Source organism: Lemur catta, chromosome 24, assembly GCF_020740605.2.
Source record: "Lemur catta isolate mLemCat1 chromosome 24, mLemCat1.pri, whole genome shotgun sequence".
In the NCBI taxonomy this organism is placed as follows: domain Eukaryota; kingdom Metazoa; phylum Chordata; class Mammalia; order Primates; family Lemuridae; genus Lemur; species Lemur catta.
The window spans coordinates 1,972,944-1,994,019 of NC_059151.1; the positions used below are offsets into that span (position 1 = coordinate 1,972,944).

Below are 21,076 nucleotides of genomic sequence, written 5' to 3' on the forward strand. Positions count from 1 at the left end.
ACACTAAAAGAGAAAAATTATGTTATTAAACTGACTCAAGTTGCTCAAGAAGTTTATAATAACCAGAATAGCCAATAGTACTTAAATAATTGGCTAATTTGATACTCTCCTCAAAATCAGTTTATCATTTAAATCAGTCATTAGCACTTAAGAATAATCACTTATGATATCCAAGTAGTATTGCTACAGATGTATTACTCCATTCTATTTGTCATGTTCTAAAAAAATTCTGGTAAAAGCCTAGACGAAAATTCACTTAAAAACAAATGTATCCCTTTTGCTCCCCAATAAAAGCAAAACAAGTGGATCAATGCCATTGATAAATAAGAAGCCAACAAAATGTCTTTAAAGTGTAAGCATGTGAACTGATGCCTTTACAGAAAGCTAGAAAAGTCAACTCCCTACAACAGCTATTAATAGTTTTCTCTGTAAGTAAATGTAGGCTTAACTTACTTTACTAAGACCAACATTGTGGTATTTCTTTTCCATTATCTTCTTCACTGGTTCTTCTTCCTTAAAGGTAATAAAGCAGAACCCACGCCTCTTATTGGTCTTGTTGTCCATGGGGAGCTCTATGGATTCCACCTGTTATCAAAAAACAAGTTTTAATATGGTAGGTGCTAATTTGCATTTTAGTAATATTAAAAGAACAAGTTGAGTAGGTAAAAAATGCAGGAACATATCTGGCCCTGAGGTTCTAATCAGCTGTCTCTCCCTCTTTATTCGAACCCTTTAAAAGGGATTCTTCAAATTAGAACATCCATTCCCCATCTAAAGCCTTCACAACTATTTGCAGAAGTGAGATTCACCACACACTGCCATCTGCTACCTAACTGAAGGGTCACAAACTCAAATGCCCACAAAGAACAAGGAGAAAACAGTCAGTTTTAAGAAAAAACAGAACTAAAATGTTGCATCTGGGATAAAATGAAGAGTGAGGTGGTGAGAACTACTGGAAACTGGAGAGTACGTGCCCTGCTCAGTCTCAGGGACGCTGCCATGCAGGAAGGCAGTGGCAGTTCCAATGCTGCTTGTTCTTGCAAATATTTAAGAAAAGCTAGATACTCAGATTTTTGTGGACAGTATCTCAATTCCTAAATACTAACAATAAAACATGTAGTCTGTTTGAATCAAGCAAAAAAAAAGTCTGCAGGCTGATCTTGGGGCCTAAGGTCACAAATTTCTCAACCTAGCTTTAAATCATTAATTCATAAAAGAAGCCTCTATGTCTATTTCACTGATGAGTCTATAATCGTTCTCATTAAATGTGCACTTAAATGTGTTTAAATTGATAAGGTACTACTACACTCTATTCTTAATTCCTTTCCTATTCTGAATAATTTTCTTTCTATTCTGGATTTCTTCCTGATATCATTTGTATTTTCATTTCTTCTACTAACTTGGTAAGTTTCTTGCACTAAGAATGTCTGCCTATTCCATCTGCTGTCTCCTGTGTCTAGCTACACTTCACAGACAGTGGGCACTTGGTAAACGAGGGGAAATGCAACCACCTAACCTTGAAAGACCTGCTGGTAAAGTATTTAAATATCCTCATTCCAAAACGTTATCATAAAATCTGCCCTAACAGCTTTGAAACCCCCAGTGGCACTGAGTCCACCTCATGTGACAATCACATCCACACTGATTTTTTGACATGAACTGGGTCAGAACGTTTACAACATACCTCACCAAAACCACCAAAGTACTCCCTTATTTTCTCTTCAGGTGTATCTGGAGAAAGGCCACCAACAAAAATTTTTTTAACCGGCTCTTTTGTTTTCATTGCTTTGGCCCTTTTGGGATCAATCACTTTCCCATTCAATTTATGTTCTTTCTGATCCATGACCTAAGGAAATTGAAGTTTTCGTTTTAAATATATATATCTTAACTAAAGTTTAGACTATTAACTTACTTAAAAATAACTAGTTAAATATAGCTAATGCCAGGCCTACATTGACTGGCTCGAGATTAAACTGTCAAGTCACGTGGTGACGTAACATCAACTAACACACCAGTGTTTCAATCTAAAGAGCAGCAAGGTGTGTGTGTCGGAAGGGGCAGGGGCAGGGGCATAACCGCCACCTTTAACTGCCAGCATATATACAGACGTGCCTGCTACTTCCCTTCAGCCCAGGACCAAAATGATGATCTGGTCAAATGTTGCTCGCCTCACAAAATTTCAAAATCTGTATTTCTGTGAACTTATTACAACACATCCTTTTAATTAGGCATCTTTAAGTCTCAGTAATTTTTAAAGTTAATTTGAAAGTTTAGTAGAGCCTGGCACACAAATTACGCAGAAAACAATTCCTGAATCTGCCTCACGTCATAAAATGTATTGGCAAGAACTAGTATTCTCTTTCTTCCTATGCTCGCAAAAGGGGAACCACAAATGGGCAAAGTCACTGTATCATACTATCCACGTTTTAGCATTTAAGATTAACTGATCAGAACACATAACACACTACCTTATCTACACTCTCCGACTCTTTAAATAGCACAAAGCCAAAACCCCTTGATCGCCCTGTGATAGGATCTAACTTCAGAGTGCAGTCTACAACTTCACCAAATTTGGAAAAGTAGTCCTTCAGATCTTTCTTTGTAGTGTCCCAGCTAAGGCCTCCTATAAACATTTTCCTGTAAAGACAAAAAGCAATATTAAAACACTAAAAAAAAAAAAAATTTAAACTTTACCTTAAGTATCACCCATATCAATAACACACCTTTTCCAAACTGCACCAATTTATTGGGCAGTATTTTAAAATGGCATTCTTCCTACATAACCACACATCAAGAACATCCTATTCCAGAAGGTTTGGCTTATCACTGCTGCTCCTGAATAATTACAATAGTGAGCAGGCAGCAAATTAAGTCTTCCAACTTGCTAAAAAGACAAATATGTACCCAAAGTAAAAATACTGTACATTTAGTTTTTCTTAAATTACAAGCTAAATATTGTTAACAACAAAAAACAGAATCTTAGCTTCAAATTTCTCTTCCAAATCTTTATTAAACTTGTCAAAAAGCCATGAAGTCCCCACTGATCCCAGCAACCAGCATCATGTCTATGCTGAAGCTCCTTTTCTACTTTGAACAGTTTTCTCGTTAACAAAATTACTTAGCACATAAAATGGAAAATTTGGAAAATGCTGTGCCACAATTAAGTTGTGAACCAACTTTTTTGATGTGCTAAGACTCCTTAGTAAAGGCAAAAGTAATCTATAATGTAAACAATTTAGTGAAAATTATCCATTGAAGCACAACCCACTAACTTTTTATTTACAGTAGTAGAACAATTTATTTACAGTAGAACCTCAGTTAACCAGCAATAAAATACTGAAGGCTTTAAAACGCTACAAGTGTCAGGTGGTAAGCAGAAAACCACCGAGACACTTTAAAACCAAATATATATACTCAAAATAAAAAAAAATTTTAAGATGAAATCTTATTAACATTACAGCAAAATGCCAGAACGCTCAGATCTGGCAGCTGTGATCCCTTTCGAATCTGCTCCTATTGCCCGTCCCTTCCTCCCCCCACCAAAAGGGGCTACCCTGTACCTACCTCCTATACTCTTTAAAGTGACAGGACTGTAGATTTTTATTTTAAGAGTTAACTGTCAGAATTTGTTATGTGATGGCTAAATATTTCACCATGAGAATAAAATCAAGCTCCCTCAACATATTCTCCTCTTTACAACTGAGGGTGGGTCTTGAGTAGGGATGGGGATGTGGTACTAATTTACAGCTCTGGAAAGAAAGTAAAGAAGGCCTTTCATTAGGAAACATCTCCATCTTGTGGGCTTTTAGGATACTGCCACCAAGGCCCATTCTTGTATCACGAAGCCAATTAATTGTCCCTTTAATTAAGATCTTACTTCTCCTCCTAGAAGATGCCTGATTAACTGAGGTGCTACTGATCTTACTACAGTATTTTACCAGACTTGTTTTACTTCTAATGACAAAGCTAATTTTTAGTGCAAAAGAAATCTTACTTTAGACATATACTGTATTTCCCATCTCAGGTTAGGTTTTCAGCTTTACAGTAGTCTAGAGCTGGGCCTTTCATATGCGTAATTTTCAGGACTTACTCATGAAGTAACACTTATAAAACCCTTTTGGTATTTTATAACCAAATGAACATAACAAACACACCCATAATGTTTTGTGTAGGTTAAAATGTTTACTTAATTGCCAATTCCATGGAAAAATTTTGGATTATTTTCTCAATAATATACGTTTTCTTTCATTTGAATAATGTACCTTCTAAGTTATAAGCCTTATTTACTATAAACACCTTATTTAACCTAAAAGTTAAAGAGTACTTCCTTCAAAGATGAAAGTTCATTACCAACATTCTTTAAAGGTAAAGAGGACACTATCTTTTGAATGAGAAAGAGAATTGACTATAAAGCAATGACCTCTTGCTCAGATGTCCATGGCCAAGTTCTAGAACAGAAACAACTTCAATTAAGTTGAGATTTAACTATTGTTACCATTTCTATTATTACAGAAATTTACCATCAATAATTGAACAGTTTGAAATTATTTCAGCCTGAAAAGAACAGTTACAACAAAAGCCTTATTTTAAAAAGCTGAAGTTCAAAGGTAAGAAAATTCTGTCTGACCTATTCGTCAGATATATAGAGACAGAACTAGTTTTGATTTTATTTAACCAAAGCAATGTTTATGTTGGTAAAGTGTCCTGAATTTAAAATTAAGAAACAAAACAATTACGAAAAAATGAAACAAAAATGAGGCATGTTCTATTAGTATTCACAAGCCTCAAATATTTTTCAGACAGGAAGGACATTTTCTTAAATATTACATAAGCATACTAAGTAATCAACAGATCCAGGTAAGTGCTAAGAAACCCCCACCTTGAGCATAGTCTTTATTACGGAAGTTGTTACATGTGCCTGCCTTACAGCTGTAAGGGCTCACTGAATATGCTATCCTTCCTAAACTACTTATCAAATCCCATTTATCCAGAATATTAAGTATTCTGGTCAACTGTAATTTTTACGTATTTTGTACAGTGATTACTAGTTCTCAAGAAACTAGAACAAAATATTTAGTAAAACTCCAGCTATCCAGCGCCTTCAGAGAAAGTAAGAAGCCATGTACTCCACCTTCCTTATAGCACTGTGCACCTTCCCTAATCCTTCCCCCAGTGTTTAACCTTCAACTATTTGGAATGATTTTTTTTCTAATACATCACACACTCTCTTCTGCCTTCTTAAACTTCAAATACAGTAACCAGGATTTAACACTCTATAGGTCAGTAATCACGGATATATTATGCCAAAACAGAATGCCCATAGGGTCTTCTGAAATTAAGGAGCTATTTACTAACACACCAAGTATATCTCATTTCTTCACAAGTTCTACTTTTCGTTTCTGCCAGATAAATCACCAGTTGTTCTAAAATGTCTCCCTTTCTCTTTTGTGGAGTAAATAGCCAGCTCTCAAACTTTCCAAATTTTATGACAAATAAAAGTAAATAGTCTGAGCAACAGGCTAAGTGGCTCTTTGAGACAAATGTTAATTAATATTTTGGCAGCCCAAAAGCACTCTGGCTTTTTCTTCCGCTCTAATTAAGAAAGGATGCTGAACAACTGATAACCAGATAGGTGACTATGCTACAATGAACACAGTGTGCCAAATCCATTCCATCCTTACTAAATAGAACATATTAAATCCATTCCATCTTTATTCAGTAGGCACAGCAAGCTATAGCTGTGTAGTACAGTGGGAGAAAGGTCTGTTTATCTTAATTATGAATAAATAGACACTTAGTTCAGCCTCCCTAGAAGGTTGGCATGCACTATCTCATTCAAACTGAGATGGCATAATACCAATTTAAATTACCTATATTTTCTATGACTGTATCTTGCTTAAAGCACCCACACCTATTGTCTGTCCAGATTACCTCTGTTGCCTTGAAAACAAAGACTGATTTTCCAGTTGCTGTCATCCTGCACAGGTGCACTTTCCAATGAAGTAGAGATGGAACTTCACAAACACCCTAAGCAGCCACGTTAAAACCACCAAGACTTATTCAAGCGGCAAGAAAAACGGCCCCTAACGCTGCAATGTAAGTTTAAAACCTGACCTTTAGTTATAAGTCAATAAATCTCAATTAAAATGTAGTACTTCATCTATAGTACTTTATTAGCAAAATTTAATTTCTTAATCCCAGCTATGAACTAAATATTCAGCACCCGAAAGGCTGAATACAGTATTCAACATAAAATACCTACTCAATGGTAGAAGTCTCTGCTTTCACACTGATACTACACAAAATTATAAAATTAAATGACAAGCATAAAGTTATACAACTCAGTGCAGATGACTATCCAAATGCTATGCAGTGTCATTCAGGAATTTAGGGTGTTTTGTGGGATACTTTATCACCTTTTAATGCAACTAAGTTTAGAGGCAATAAAGTCAAACTGCCTGGGTTTAAATCCTACACCTGCCACTTACTAACTATATGACCCTAAGTAAAAAAAAAAAAATCCCAAGACTGTTTCCCCACCTATAAAAAGAGCCCACCTCAGATATCTGCAGTGAGGATTAAATGAGTTAATACACTTAAAGGGCACAGAACAGTCTGACATATCCTAAGTGCCCAGTAAAAATAAGCTACTGTTTTGAAGGGGCAAACCGCAATCTAAACTTAATAAAGCAACATTTTCATTTACTCAATGGCCTTTTTTTTTTTAAGCTGCATAGGATTTATAAAGTTTCCAGCAAAAAAGGGAAGATAAAGGCCAGGATGAATTTTATATAAATGGATCCTAAGATTATTGTCAATGCTCCAGGAATGAAATAACCTAGAAATTTCGTCTACTCTACATATACACCAGTAATTTTAAAAAGTACAGAATAATTTAAAATACATATGGAACAATGTCGGCTGGTAGAAAATATTGATTTAATAATCCTTTTTTTTCCTATTAATAAACTTATTTGGCCTATTGAGGTCACTAGATTTAACATTCTCAAATCTTTTTGGTATTTTATTTAAAGATACTTCCCTTAGTAAGCCTTTCTGAGAAACACCTTATTCTCGGTAAAATGTTAAACACCATTGCATTTCCTCTCAATTTTGGAATAGTATTTTAAAAAAAAAAAAAAAGTTCTCCATAACTTGAAACACTTGCTAACAACTCAGGATCTTAATCGACATGCGGCTTCATAACAAGTTCTGACAGTTTTGAAAGATACGGCAGAATGTCCACCTGATACGCGTTTCAGGTATGAAACATAACCACTCACTCGCTGTCACCTTTCAGAGTAATGCAACTCAGCACAACATTAACCCTTACTGAATTTGTCTGGCATTTTATCCATTGTTAATTATTCTTTTAAAATCATAAGATGACAAACTATAATGAAATCTGCCCAGCACATAAGATATAATCATTTTTCTTTAGAAATTATAGATTTATTTTAGTTGTATCACTAGTTACCTATGAGGGGGGGATTACTTTGCAACTAGATAACGTCACATGGTCAGGCAGTTATTTTAGAATTTGTTAGAAAACTACCCCTGGAGATATCCTGACAAACTTTTAAGAAGTTTAAAAAATTATCAGCCTTTTAAGATCTGATCTGGTATACGTACATGAAAACTACTTTTTAACTATTTAAAAGTAAGACTTTTAGGTTGGCCAGTAAACAAATTCTCCCCAAAAATCCTTTACAGTCAATAAAAATATAAATTCCAGTATTACTTCCCCATTATTAAAGAGTAGGTATTCCTCCCCCAGCTTTCTATATATGTTAAGATGACATTTTCAAGGTCTGAAAAGAAATCCTATTTTTATTCACGACTAATGTATAATAGAGCAAACATTTTCAAAGCAAGATTAATTGCTCTATATTAAATCTCATTACTGCATACTATGGAATAAACCTAAATTGACTACAGAAAAGATAACTCAGTTGAAAATATGTGACATCTAGTAAACTAAATATGGCAGTTTTAAAAAATAAACTTTAAATGCTTAACCCAACATTTCCCTTTTTTTCATTTCATTACAAGGAAGCATGACATCTTGTACTTTTACTTTTTAAACAAAACTCTCCATCAGCTTTATAAGGTAAACTCCCATTTACCTAGAGGTTAAGGTTCTGGTTAACTGAGATTACTACAAATTAACAATTTGTTTTCTACTATCAGAAAATAATTTACTTTTCTTAATTTTTAGAGTCTTTCAATGCTTTAAGATCACACTACTTTTCAAAAATGTAAGGGAAAATTTGCAGGAGATTCATCCCATGACATTGTCTGTTGGTTGCTTCTGGAGTGTATTTGCTCATAATTTCACCTATCTTACTCATAGAACTAAAGGGAGGAATCGAGTTCCTAGCTCTGTGGCGGTCTGAAGTCTAGATAAGCAGGAGTTTACAGCGCCAAGACCCGATACTTACAACTATCGATCTTGATTATTGGCCAAACATTGCCGGTAAATAGTTTGGCAAGTCTTCCCTCCCCACCCCCATTCTTAAATACCTCGCTCCAACAAATAAGATAATACTCCAGAAACTAAAACATGCTTACCTTTACTCCACAGGAGTAAATCACTGGCAGTATCAACTATTAGGGCACTGGATAAATACACACAAGCTATGAAAGCAGGCTATGGAGTCAATCTTCCTGTGGTGAGCACTGTTTCCAACACATAGTCAGCAAACCAAGTAACAAACATGTTGTATTACCTGAAACCACACTGTTGGGAGTGAAGCAACAGAAACAGACCCCACACTCCCAGCACCCGGGCCAGTGCCCTAGCTACGAAAACGCTGAAGCAGAACTGAAGTCAAATCAAACTCGGACTAACAGAAGTTATGCTTCTATCCATTTGTGAATGTGCACATACCTGAGGTGCACAGATTTAAGTGGAATGGAAAAAAGGTATTATTCTATTCCTTTTTAAATGTTTGTTTCAAGCATGGTGTGTATTATCACTTGAAGGCTAAAACTAATTATCCTTCTGGTTGGCCATACAGCACAACCTGAAACAGACTCACAATGTTCTTGCATCAGGTCAGCATTACAGATGATAGAGTACACAGGCAAGAGCAAAAAACACACTTGAGATTACAGAAGGAGTAACACAGCTTTTGAGGGGGGAAAAAAACCCTCAGGCTTAAGACAAGTATGTCTATCTCAGAAAGCCCTGAAAAACTTAAATGACATGCTCCAATTCCAAACTTAGAAGGACAGATGATGATTTTTAGTATCTTTCATAACAGATGACAATTTAAAATGAAATGAATACTCCTTCCTTAAATGTTCATCAAGATTTGGAGGCATCAATTTCTGCAATTTTAACCCTGGAAACATGTCAAAGGTTCCAAAGAATGCTAACAATACTGTAAACTTTACTATTTAAATAAACCCAACTTGACTGTATCAAAGGCCAGTAATTTGGCATGAGACTGCTCTAGAAGTAATTGTTTCACAAAGCAAACAATATTCAGATTGCTCCATAACACTAGAGTATAGATTATAATTGCAAATATTTAAAACAAAAAAATGTGAGCCCATACTTAATTCCCATATAGGAAAAATCACACTTGAGTTTATATACTAAGAGTCACGAGACCAGATCCACTGTCCTGTTAGAGTATTGCTGTACTTTGGCATATTAAGTGAATGGGACTATTTTGCTTCCTACTCAATCCAATGCAGGAAAGTCAATGTACCTACCTTGTAAAACTATCTGGAAGCTAACACAACATTCTAGTTTCCCGCTGATCTTTAAATTTTAAAAACACTGCACCCAGGTGGCTTGCTACATGGCCAGACACTAATTTTAAAGTACCTACCCCCAAAGAACTGCAGTACTGCAGAGAACAGAATGAATTCACACCACAAAGCAAAATGGGAAATTCTAATGCAACTGCCTAGAAATAAAAACTAGGGATATTAATGTTGGAAAGAGTAAATCAAGATGAACTCAGGAAGGCATTTTACTATGGAAATAAATACTTATTCTAAAGCACCATGGTATACTGTAGAAACATTAAGAGGTACAACAGGGATGCCTTCCTAAAAATAGCTGTTCACTTCTTACATGCAAAAGGAAAAACTGTCTAAAGCAAATTAATTATTAAAGTATTTTAGGATGAAATTATAATCATTTTATTCTCAAATAAGACCTGTAGAAGGAAATGTACCCAGAATTGTTTAAGAAACTAAATTTAGATGATTTTATATCTACTAACCAATCTTATCCTCATTATTGAGACTATATTATAAAACTGTCACCCAAAATCCCTCAAAATTGGAGACAGAGAAAGGAACTGGAGTGGCAAGTGCAGACACCAAAAAGATTTAAAGGTTTTGACGTGTTGTGTTTTGTTTCCCCAAAAAGGAAAACAGTATCTGGAATAAAATGAAGCTGCATGACTGGGCAGTTAAAAAAAAGTCAAATATTAGACCTTAAAAATGAGAACTACATTATTTATAACTGTCCCTTAAAATAAACCTCAGTAAAATCTTATTCTCAGTGAATGGCAATTGGTCATAATCTAAAATGTTCATTAACTGTGAACATTTATTTGTTCTTTCCTCATTAAGAGGTCACCCATAAAAGTCGTGAAATTACAGTTTTAGGTAGCAGGACAAGTATAATTACTTTAAGAGTCAAAACAATGACCTTTAAGAATAAAAGTTTATGTCATTTCTAATTACTGAAAACACTTACATAAGAGTCAAAATAAATATGTAATGGAGAAAGAGGTACAGTTATAGTTTAATCTTAATGGGCCATTGTCAGCTAGCAATGAAACTGAACTAGCAGGGCCCACTAGTCACCAAATGGAATAATGTTCATCTAAACACTTTTATTCTATATGTCGAACTCTGACCCCAGTCAACCTTTTTTCCTTTTTGTTTTTCCTTTTGCCTGTTGTTTCCAATCTACTTTTCCTCCAATCTAAAACTGGACAGATTTCAGAGGATGAGAATACAAGTAAATCTTTCGTAAAATATAAATGTTATCCCAAAAGGGCTCTTAACAGGATCTTAACACAGAATGTAGTTTGTACAGATGTAAGGCAACTATCTGCAAATTACTGGCCCTCTCATCTCCAGTGTTGGTGGATACAAAGCCCTGAAAATTCAAATATGATCCTAAAATCAGAAAGACTGACATTTAGGGGAAGGGAAAGGATGCATAAAAAGAATACTCAACCTACCAGCCTCCAAAGAGAAGTCATGCAATTTTGAATACATGTCAACCAACTGTAATTAATAGTCCAGCCAAATCACGCTGAAAATAAAAAATCTGGTAAGAGCTGTAGTGGACAGCCACATTAGCCCACCTCTGAATGGTACATACCAATTCTTATTAAAGGTGTATTTACAAATATGGTTGGTGATAAAAAGAAACATTTTTGAATACACACAGTGCTACTTAAAGAATTTTTACTTTTGACATTGCCAGAATATTTCAGCATAACATGCAAGACACTTTAAACACACAATATTTCATATCAAGCAGTCTTAATGTTTAGCATTAAACTTAAGAATTCCAACAAAAATATTTTTCATCTTAACAAAAATACGTGAAAATTACAGTATTTCTTCTTGCCCAGATATAAAAATATCATTACTAATGATATTTAGCTTAAATTGGCCAAACTGCAATTACATGCATTACCACAGACCAAATACCATGTAAAGGCATCAATTTTGCCCAAAGATTACACCCGACGTCTAAAAAGATTTTATACCCCAGGCACAAGACATCCTTCTGTACTGACGTCTAGGATTTCCTGGGGATCAGTGGGCAACCAGCCAATACACAGCCTCTGCATGTTATGACTACTGAAACCTTTATAATACAGAAATAAAATGTAAAAGTTTTACCATTCTTCCCGCTGTGCCGTCGCTGCTTCAGAGTGTCGTGGGGAGGAGTTTGAATGGCTAGGGAATTAACAACCGGTACAGCAACCAATCAAAATTCTAGTTTTAGTTTTTGACATTGTTAGGGTTAAAAACTTTAATTCATTAACACTTCAGTTCAACAGTACATAACTACAAAGGCAGCTGCTTTGTGATTTGAAAACTCAGGGCTAATTGAAAGCCTGCCCCAAACAGCAAGTTATACAATTAATCATTTTGGTGCCTCTGTCCAAAGAACAGAATTCAGAAAACAAAAACCAAAATGTTAAAGGCTTTAACTTTCCAAATATTTAACATATTCCTTTCTCAAATTATGCTATACGCAATTCAAGACTAGTTCTGTTTAATTCAGAAAAGTTCGTTTCCCCTCTCAGCTCCACTCCCCCGAAGCCAGTACAATCAGCAAAACTGCCTGACGAGAGTCTGCCTGGGCTGGGACTGTTCAATCTTATGTTCCAGAGAGGTCTCCACCCTCCTTCCCACACCAAACCCTGTGCTCTTTCCAGTACAGAAAACTGTGTTTTCTAATACTGGGTTTAGAGCGACACTTTGTTTTTACCTTCTGCCAACACCTTGCTCGTTATAGTGAGAAAAATTCACACACACACCCCTTAGAAAAAGGAATGAAAGTGTCAACCTAAGATCATCAGTCAATAACGGGCGTTAACAAAATCCAACCGAGAACCCCGATTTAGTCCCTCCTGCTAACTCCTAGATTATGCTCCTGTTCTCAAAGGCTGCATTTGAATGTATTCAATGCAGCTTTAGGTAGCACATGCAACTGTTACTCCAACTAGAGGAAGCAAGTTAGTACTCAAAAACCTGCAAGAAAAAAAACAATTATCCCATAGCACATTACAGGACTTGTTCATTTTAGGAAAGAGGGCGGGTGGGCCTCCCTTAGCGGGTGAGAGGGCGGGAAGGAGAAATGAAAAGACCAAAAAAGGAGCCTGGGCACCAGAAAATAAGGGGATGGAGCAAAAAAACCTAAGTCGTGCAGAAACGGTAAGAGCACGACCGGTACGAACACTCGGGGAGGCCGACAGCTCCGGGCGCGAAAAGGGTGCGCGGCCGGACACCGGCGCGGCGGGGGAGGGCGGCCCGCAGGCCGGAGCAGCTCCAGCCAAGCGCAGGCCCCGCCGGCGGGGACTCACCCGGGGCCCGCGGAGCACAACTGGCGCACCCACAGGAGACGCCGGCGCGTCGCCAGGCCCGGCTGGGTCCGCAGGCCACGCGAGCGAGCCATCGCGCGTGCTGGAGAAAACCAGCAGGTCCTAAAGCGAAACTTCTCCAAAATGCTAGAAAGCACGCGGCCCGGGGCCGACGCGGGAGCAGCGGCGGGCGGCCTACGCGCCCCCGAAACGTGCGCTTATTACGAACCACCGCACCACCGCGGGACGGGGGAGAAGCAACAAGCAGACCTCAACCCTCTCCGCAGAGAGGCGTCCGTTATCCGTTTGCATGTGATGCGCAAGACTTTTAGAAAAAGGCGAAGGAAGGGGACGGAGGGAGAAGAAAAACGGCGGCCCCTCGGCGGGCGGGAAAAAGCCCTGGCGGCTGAGCCGGTGGGAGGAGACCCGCGGCGAGGGAGGGCGGAGGGCGGGCCGCGAGCAGCGCGGGGCCGGCTACGGTGGGAGCGCGTGGTGGGGGAGGGGGCGGCGGGCGGGGGGAAGCAGGAAACGCTCGGGCCCGGGAGCCCAGCGCGGAGGCCGGGCCGGGGCCGGGGCCGGGAGCGGCCCCGCGGGCGGGCGGAGGGCGGGAGCCGGGCCCAATGGCGGGGGACGAGGAGGAGGGGACTACGCGGGCCTCGCTATCCCGGGCCGCCCCTTACTCACCCTTCATCCTCCTCGTTCTTGCTGGCGTCGATCTTCGCCCCTTCCGACTCGGCGCTGCCTCCTTCGGTGCCTCCGGCCGCCGTTCCGCCCCCGGTCCCGGCTCCGCTTCCCGCCGCCGCCGCTGCCCCCTGCGCCGCCGCCACCATGGCTCCCTCCTGCTCGCCCGCCGGGCCGCCTACCGCCGCCGCCGCCGCCGCCGCCCCGTCCCCGCCGAACTGCTCCTCCGACATAGCGCTGCCGCCGCCGCCGCCGCCGAGACGACCCCCGCCGCCGCCGCGAACCGAAAGTAGCAGCGAAGTAATCCCGCCGCCGCCGCCGCGCGCGCCCGCTCTACCCCGCGAAGCACCACAAGACGGAGGAGGCGCGCGCGTGGCTGCAAGGGCTCCGCCGCCTCGCCTGGCCTGCCCGCCTCGCCGCCCGCTCCCGCGCGGCGCGCACTCCGCTCTCCCCGCTGCGCTAGGAAAGAAAAAGCAGCAGCGGCGGCCGCTCTCGCCTCCTCCTCGCTTTAATGGCGCCGCCGCGGACCACCTAAAATGGCCGACGGAAGAACGGCGCGTCCCGGTCACGTGACGCGAGAGCGCGCCCTTTGCGCCTCGCGCGCCCCCCCCTCCTCGGCCCCGCCCTCTCGCTCCCTTCCATGCCTTCCTCGCGCGCGCAGCGCCGCGCGGCGTGGGGGGCCTTTAAGAGGAACCGGAAGTGTCGTGCGAGAAGGCGGCCGCGCGGGAACCATAGAGAACAAGGAGCGCCGGTTCGAAGGCGCGGCTAGAGGGGCCCCTTCCTCTGCCCCCGCCCTTCGGAGGGTTCCCGGAGTCCGCCCGCCCCTCCCCGCTCCGCGCCCCCAGAGACGGCGGGTGGCGGCCGCGTCCGGCCGGGCCGTGGTGGCGCCTCCGCGAAGGCCGCGGGGCCGAGAGGGGCTCACGCCGCGGCCTCCGGAGTCGGGAAGCGCCGGGCCGAGGAAGGAGGCCGCCCTGAAGCGGGAGCCCCGGGCCCCGGCTCGGTCCCCCGCGCGCCTGGGGACGCCGTCGCCGCCCGGGCCGGGTGACATTGAGGGTCCCCTGGAAGCCGTCCGTGCTGCGGGCCGGCCAAGGCCGCCGATGATGAGGGCTCCTTTTTCATTTGAGATTTGCTCTCCACGCAAGGTGTTTGCTCGCCTGCTTTTCTCCTGAATTTTTTTTTTTTTTTTTTTCTCAAAAGCAGCAGGAAACTTGCATCTTGCAAGGAGCCGATTGTTTTTGCTCTGGTGCTGGGATCTGGAGACCCTGAAACCCAGCGCGGCCCTTTCAGATGGCCGAGCGCTGCGAAGGGCGTTAGATCAACGGGGCTCCGCTGCGCGTTCTCCTAGGCCTTGCGCCGGGCAGGACGTACGAATGCCGGAGTCATCCGCCAGCTGTCTGAGTTTGTTGTGTTGTGGGTTTTTTTAAACCCTGTTAGGCACTTCGTGGAGTAGAACAGGAAAATTATTTAATGTGCCTGTTAGAAATTCCAAATGCCTTGACCGGAAGCTACATAATTCGGGCTTTGGGATTTGCTGCTTCCTGCAATATTCCTGGAAGAAAGTGAAGTTTCCAGGTACTGTTGGAGTCAACGAATAATTGTTTGCCTGTTTAGTATGTGGCACTGGGGAAACAGGCTAGTTTGCAAAAAACAGCAAGGAACTGTTAAGAGGTGTTTGTCTTCCACTATGTAGTTTAATTTGTAGTAATTGGACACTACCCAAAAATCTCAAAGGAAGACAAAATAACTGGTTTTTTATTAATCATGTTAGCTGAATTTACATTGCAGAATAAACTCAGGAGTTCGAGACCAGCCTGAGCAAGAGAGAGACCCCATCTCTACTAAAAATAGAAAGAAATGATCTGGACAACTAAAAATATATATAGAAAAAAATTAGCCAGGCATGGTGGCACATACCTGTAGTCCCAGCTACTCGGGAGGCTGAGGCAGGAGGATTGCTGGAGCCCAGGAGTTGGAGGTTGCTGTGAGCTAGGCTGACGGTACGGCACTCTAGCCCAGGTGACAGAGTGAGACTCTGTCTCAAAAAAAAAATAAATAAATAAACTGAAGAATACAAGGCATTCTTTTGAATCTTTTCTGACTTAAAGAGAGGGTGACTGTGCTTTCCTTTGACCTTAAGATATCATCAAACATGCCCACATTTTAGTAACAGTGACTTTCCCCAAAACATTCATTTTGATTCACATGTAGCCCAGCAGCTTCTGGAATTCTTGGAATTTGTATCAAAAATTCCAGACAACCTAGGAATGATTTTCAAACTAACACCTTTACTGTATGCTACATGAGTATGTATGATGCCGTATCACTCATAGTCATTCATATGATGGTCCAGATTTCTGTATCATGTGCTCCTACATCCACCCAACATTCCTCACTTGACTTCAATCCTACTACTTTTAATATTCCTCATCTGCCTAGTACACTCCTATCCATTCTTCAAAACTCCAGTCAAATGTTAGTATTTATGTGAAGTCTTTCCAGACTCCCAGAGGCAGAATGAACCATCCCTTCTCCCAACCCTCTCTCTTTACCTGTGTTGTTTTTAATTGTATTCTACTAAACCGTGAGTTCATGGTGAGCAACTGTCTCTTCTATGTATCCCTCCCTAACACTCTCTTTAACGCACACACAGTAGACAGTGTATATCTATGCTATGTATCTGTCATTGCTAGTTCACTTGTTGAATGACAAGATACTAGGTATGTCCAACTTGCTAGGTTTAGGGCCTTTTAGGCACACTAGGTGTGCTTCCAGGGACTTAAAATTCTCCTCTCCCCACCATCTCACTTCATCTCTAGCATAAACTCTTCTTCAAACCACTTGGTACTGCTTGAAATTGCTTGAGAAGGAAACAAAACTTTTTCTTACACAGTCCTAGGTAAGAAATTAGGTGGATGAGGATGCTATATTGAATTGCCCTAAACCACTGAAGAAAGCTATATTTCCTTTCAATGTTCAGGACATGAAAAATTCCACTGCTTTAAGAGGTTCCCAGTGTGTTCCAGATAACACACTGAAATGCTAGATCCTCAATGAATTTGACCTTTATGTAAAGCAATAACTCTGCAGAAAAAAACTAGAGTACTTGTAAAAGGCCAAAAAAACCTTCATTTGAGATTTAAACTGGACTCACTTTTACCATGTAAGTCAAAGAGTCACGGTTTTAATCTGCTAGATGCACTCTACAAACAAGGCCAGAGGTACCCTATGTTCAAATTTTTTAAAAGTAGAATAGGTTTTTCAGTTGGCGATCTAGAATAAACAGTGCTGGAAGAAGCAACAGGAAGGACTCATTTCCCGTTCAAAGTACACATACTCGAGCTGCTTCTACAACCATATTCAACAACCTTTTGTCCCAAAGGTGGTTAGAAAAAAATAATAACCTGTAACCTGTCTGGGCCCCTTTACTCGCAGAACACCACCCTCAGCATTTTAGCATTTTTGTCGGGGGAGAGTTAGTTTATGATTTTTGGGTGACATGACCAGTGAACATTTCTCTTTCATTACTCTAGGTTGTCAGAAAGCTGTCACTTTCCTCAGAAAATAGAAACCACATCAACTGAAGAGCCAGGTTTTACGTCAGCAACAAAGCCTACCTACTGTAGACTCAGTTCTGCTTAATCACAAGGATGTCAATAGTACGCTTTTAGATGCAATTCAAGAAAACCCAGCTCAAAAAGGATTCAGGCAAAGCTGAGTACAGTGGTGCACACCTGTAGTCCCAGCTACTTGGGAGGCCGAGATAGGTGGATCCCTTGAGCCCAGGAGTCTGAGTCCATCGTTAACGCTGCTGTCTTTGAAGATGAAGGGAGAAGGCCCCATGCCAAAGAATGCAGGTGACCTCCAGGGCTGGAAAAGGCAAGGAAAGAAAGTCTCCACTAAAGGAATGTAGCACTGTTGACACCTTAATTTAGCACAGTGAGACTTCCAGGACTGCAGAATCATAAATTTATGTTATTTTAAGCCACTAAATTTGTGGTAATGTGTTACAGCAACCACAGAAATCTGACCCATCAACTGTCTGCAGAGATTAGTCTTTCTGTGCCCAAATAACCTGTAGTGACCCCTTCTGAAGTAGTTGCTTTGCAGAGGAATGCTGATTCCACATGTATGACCTCTCCTTTCATCACTTCTAGATGAATAACTAGACTCAAATCCTGGAAGAACCCAGCAGAAAAAGTACATTGCATAATATTCTGTGGTGTTGACCGTAGTGTAACAAATTTGGAAAGCAATTTGGAAAGATGACTAAAACATATTTTTCAAAGGGGACAGGGTATTTGTTCAAAAGGACTACAATATGAAAGGTCCTTTTTTTGGTCTGCTGATAGTTTAACTTTATGGCTAACTGGGAATCTTAAGTGACATATAGCTCTGTTTGTAGGGGCTGACTATTTTCCCTCCCTATTACACCATGGGTGTGTGATGATGATAATGACCCAGTAGAAAGAGAAAAAACTGGTGATATGGGGTGGAGGTGGGGGGATAATTGCAGAAGCCAAGTTTTTAAGTAGGTCAGAGGAGGTGGGGTCTGGTACACAAGATGAAGTAGAGACAGTTCATCTGTTCTATAGGAAGGAAGATTGTATGACTACCATCATAGGTCAGTTGGTAGGTTTGGTGGTAAACACAGTTCGTTCTGATTCCTTTTATTTTTCCTAGTCATTCAAGAAGTCTGTCATTAGTTTAGAGTGTGGACAGGGGACAAGATTTAAGGATATTAGGGGAAATGGAAGAGGAAATTCACTAGGCCCAGGGAATCCACGACTTCAATAACAATGTTGATCGGGACAGAACCCACACAGAGCTTTGCTGACTACTACTAGAGATCTCTAATACTTCTAAGATCTGAGAGCCACTTCCTCCAGAAACCTCTGGCAGGCTGTCACTGACTGAACTTCTTTGGGTGTGGTCACTTTAAGCAATTACAGGCTGTCTTCTTGTTTATTCAGCCAACTCCCGTTTCTCTGGATCTTGAGAACTTGATCTTGAGGACTGATGAGAAATCCAGGAAGGAAATACTTTTTGAGTTGTCTGTCAAGCCATGACTCCCTTATCTGAACTGTGCCCCCCAACAAGAGGTGGTCCCCTGTAGCCAAATCTACATTACCTCCCTTGCCGTAACCAAGTCCAGCAGTGAACACCTGACCTAAGCTGGGCAGTTGGACTTTCTCTCCTGGAATTTTGAACTTGGGATACTGGATCTCCAAGCAGTTGGCCGGAGGTGCTGGAACTAGGAGGAAATATTAAAGAACTGACCAGCACTTTGTACCACGTGAATCAGAGAAGCCGAGAACATAGGGGTGAGGGTTGGGGGTGAGGGGAGAGAGAGAAACAATGAAGTAGACGCAGGGAAAGAATCGGGGGCCAGAGTCCACATGGTCCTGACAAGATGCAGATGGCATCTGCCTTGATTCTTGGTTCTCGATGACATTCCAGTCACTGATTTCTGTCCTCAGCTGAACTTCCTCCCTGGGATTATACAAAATGCTCCAGTTCCCCCGGATTCACCTTTTACAGGAGCAAATCCGAGTCGATTTCTGTTCCTTGTAACTCAGAGAACCTCGATCAAGAGATTTATCCAAGGCTGCACTGAAATCAGGGTATTCTGTGTCTGTAGCATTTGCTAATCTCCTAGGCTAATAACCACTTCTGTCGGGGGAAAAAAAGGACACGAGGCCGGATGATTTAGTGACTCAATCAAGTCTCCTGGGAGACTTGAAAAAGTCAGTAGTCACTATACTCTTACAATACAACTTTAATTTTTTTAATCATTAAAAAGTCTTATTCAGCCGGGCGCAGTGGCTCACGCCTGTAATCCTAGCTCTGGGAGGCCGAGGCGGGTGGATCGCTTGAGGTCAGGAGTTCGAGACCAGCCTGAGCAAGAGCGAGACCCCGTCTCTACTAAAAATAGAAAGAAATTATCTGGCCAACTAAAAATATATATACAAAAAAAAAAATTAGCCGGGCATGGTGGCTCATGCCTGTAGTCCCAGCTACTCGGGAGGCTGAGGCAGGAGGATCGCTTAAGCCCAGGAGTCTGAGGTTGCTGTGAGCTAGGCTGATGCCACGGCACTCACTCTAGCCCAGGCAACAAAGTGAGACTCTGTCTCAAAAAAAATAAAAAATAAAAAAATAAAAAGTCTTATTCAGTTTGAAAAACAATGAAAATAAAGACAAATCACTCATATGATTACCTTCCTGATATAGCCACTCTGAGTATTTTTATGCATTTCATATCTGTTTTTTTCTTTATGTGTTTGCTTTTTTTTTTTTTTTTTGAGACAGAATTCTTTCTGTATCATCCAAGGAACTCTTGAACTCCTGGACTCAGGCGATCCTCCTACCTCAACCTCCTGAGTAGCTGGATCACAGGCGCAAGCCACCAAACCTGGCTATGTGTTTACATTAAACAATGAAATGAGAATATAAAATACAATTGCATAGCCCACTTTTTTCATCAGATATTGTAGCATAATGTATTTCCCATATTCCTTGCTGCATACTCTTCACAGCTAAAATTGTAATGGCTGCCTAATATTCTATTGACTATACTAAATATAAAACAACACTGCAGTGATTTGCTCTCTCCAGTTTGAAATTCTAAACTTTGTAAGTATGGTTATTTTTGTCACTAGAGAGAAGTTCCCTTGTGTAGGGTTAGAAATAGCTAACCAGAGTTTACCATGTCTTGCATCCCTCAAGATTAATGTTCATCTTCTTTTTTTGTGTGTGAGTCAGTCACTCTTGGATTAAGGATTTGGCCTCCTCGTTACCCTCATTCAAGGAAGGTGTGACCCTTTGTGGCAGCCATAAAGGTCCAGGCCACTGGCAGGGAAGCCTTCTCTTGCCCTTAAAACTGTACATTAATAAATTAATGAACTTGTGTTTTGGAATTTGCAGTGGTGTCTTGAGAATTTGATTATACGGTGGCAGAATCTTGACATAGAAACCTGGGAACTAGGCCTTGGTCTGCGGCAGGCATACTGAGATACTGCCAGTGGGTGGGCCCTCTTTGGCAGACTTTGTAGCCGGCCCCCTTCCTTCCCAGCCCCCTTCCTTCCCAGCCCTGCCTTCCGCACTTTGGCCTTGCTGACTATGGAAGACCTGAAAACTGAAACTGACAAAAGACAGCTCAACAATTGCAGAGTAATTCCCAGGAAGAGGACGGAGTGACCTCACCTATGCTCAGAGCTTCAAATCCTGTCTCATATTGATACCTCTCAAGCTTCAGGTTTCTGTCTGTTATTTGCTGTCCTTTCTGGTGTCTTCTATCATATATACACTTAGAATTATCTGGA

At 41.2% G+C, this 21,076-nt stretch overlaps 1 protein-coding gene across 4 annotated transcripts in view; it reads right to left on the minus strand.

Annotated features, from left to right (window-relative positions):
- Nucleotides 1-14,365, minus strand: part of HNRNPD (heterogeneous nuclear ribonucleoprotein D) — a 15,924-nt gene extending 1,559 nt beyond the window's left edge. For 2 of the 4 annotated variants that reach the window (XM_045536925.1, XM_045536922.1), the window contains exons 1-6: nt 13,761-14,365; nt 11,890-11,946; nt 2,469-2,637; nt 1,685-1,846; nt 454-585; nt 1-3 (exon numbers count right to left, since the gene is read on the minus strand). The exon at nt 1-3 is cut by the window's left edge and continues 97 nt beyond it. In XM_045536925.1, coding sequence (XP_045392881.1) covers nt 1-3; nt 454-585; nt 1,685-1,846; nt 2,469-2,637; nt 11,890-11,946; nt 13,761-13,990 — 753 coding nt within the window. In that variant the 5' untranslated portion in view covers nt 13,991-14,365. The remainder of the gene's footprint in view (nt 4-453; nt 586-1,684; nt 1,847-2,468; nt 2,638-11,889; nt 11,947-13,760) is intronic. The other 2 variants (XM_045536926.1, XM_045536924.1) reach the window with 1 other exon arrangement.
- Between the last annotated feature and the right edge of the window lie 6,711 nt (nt 14,366-21,076).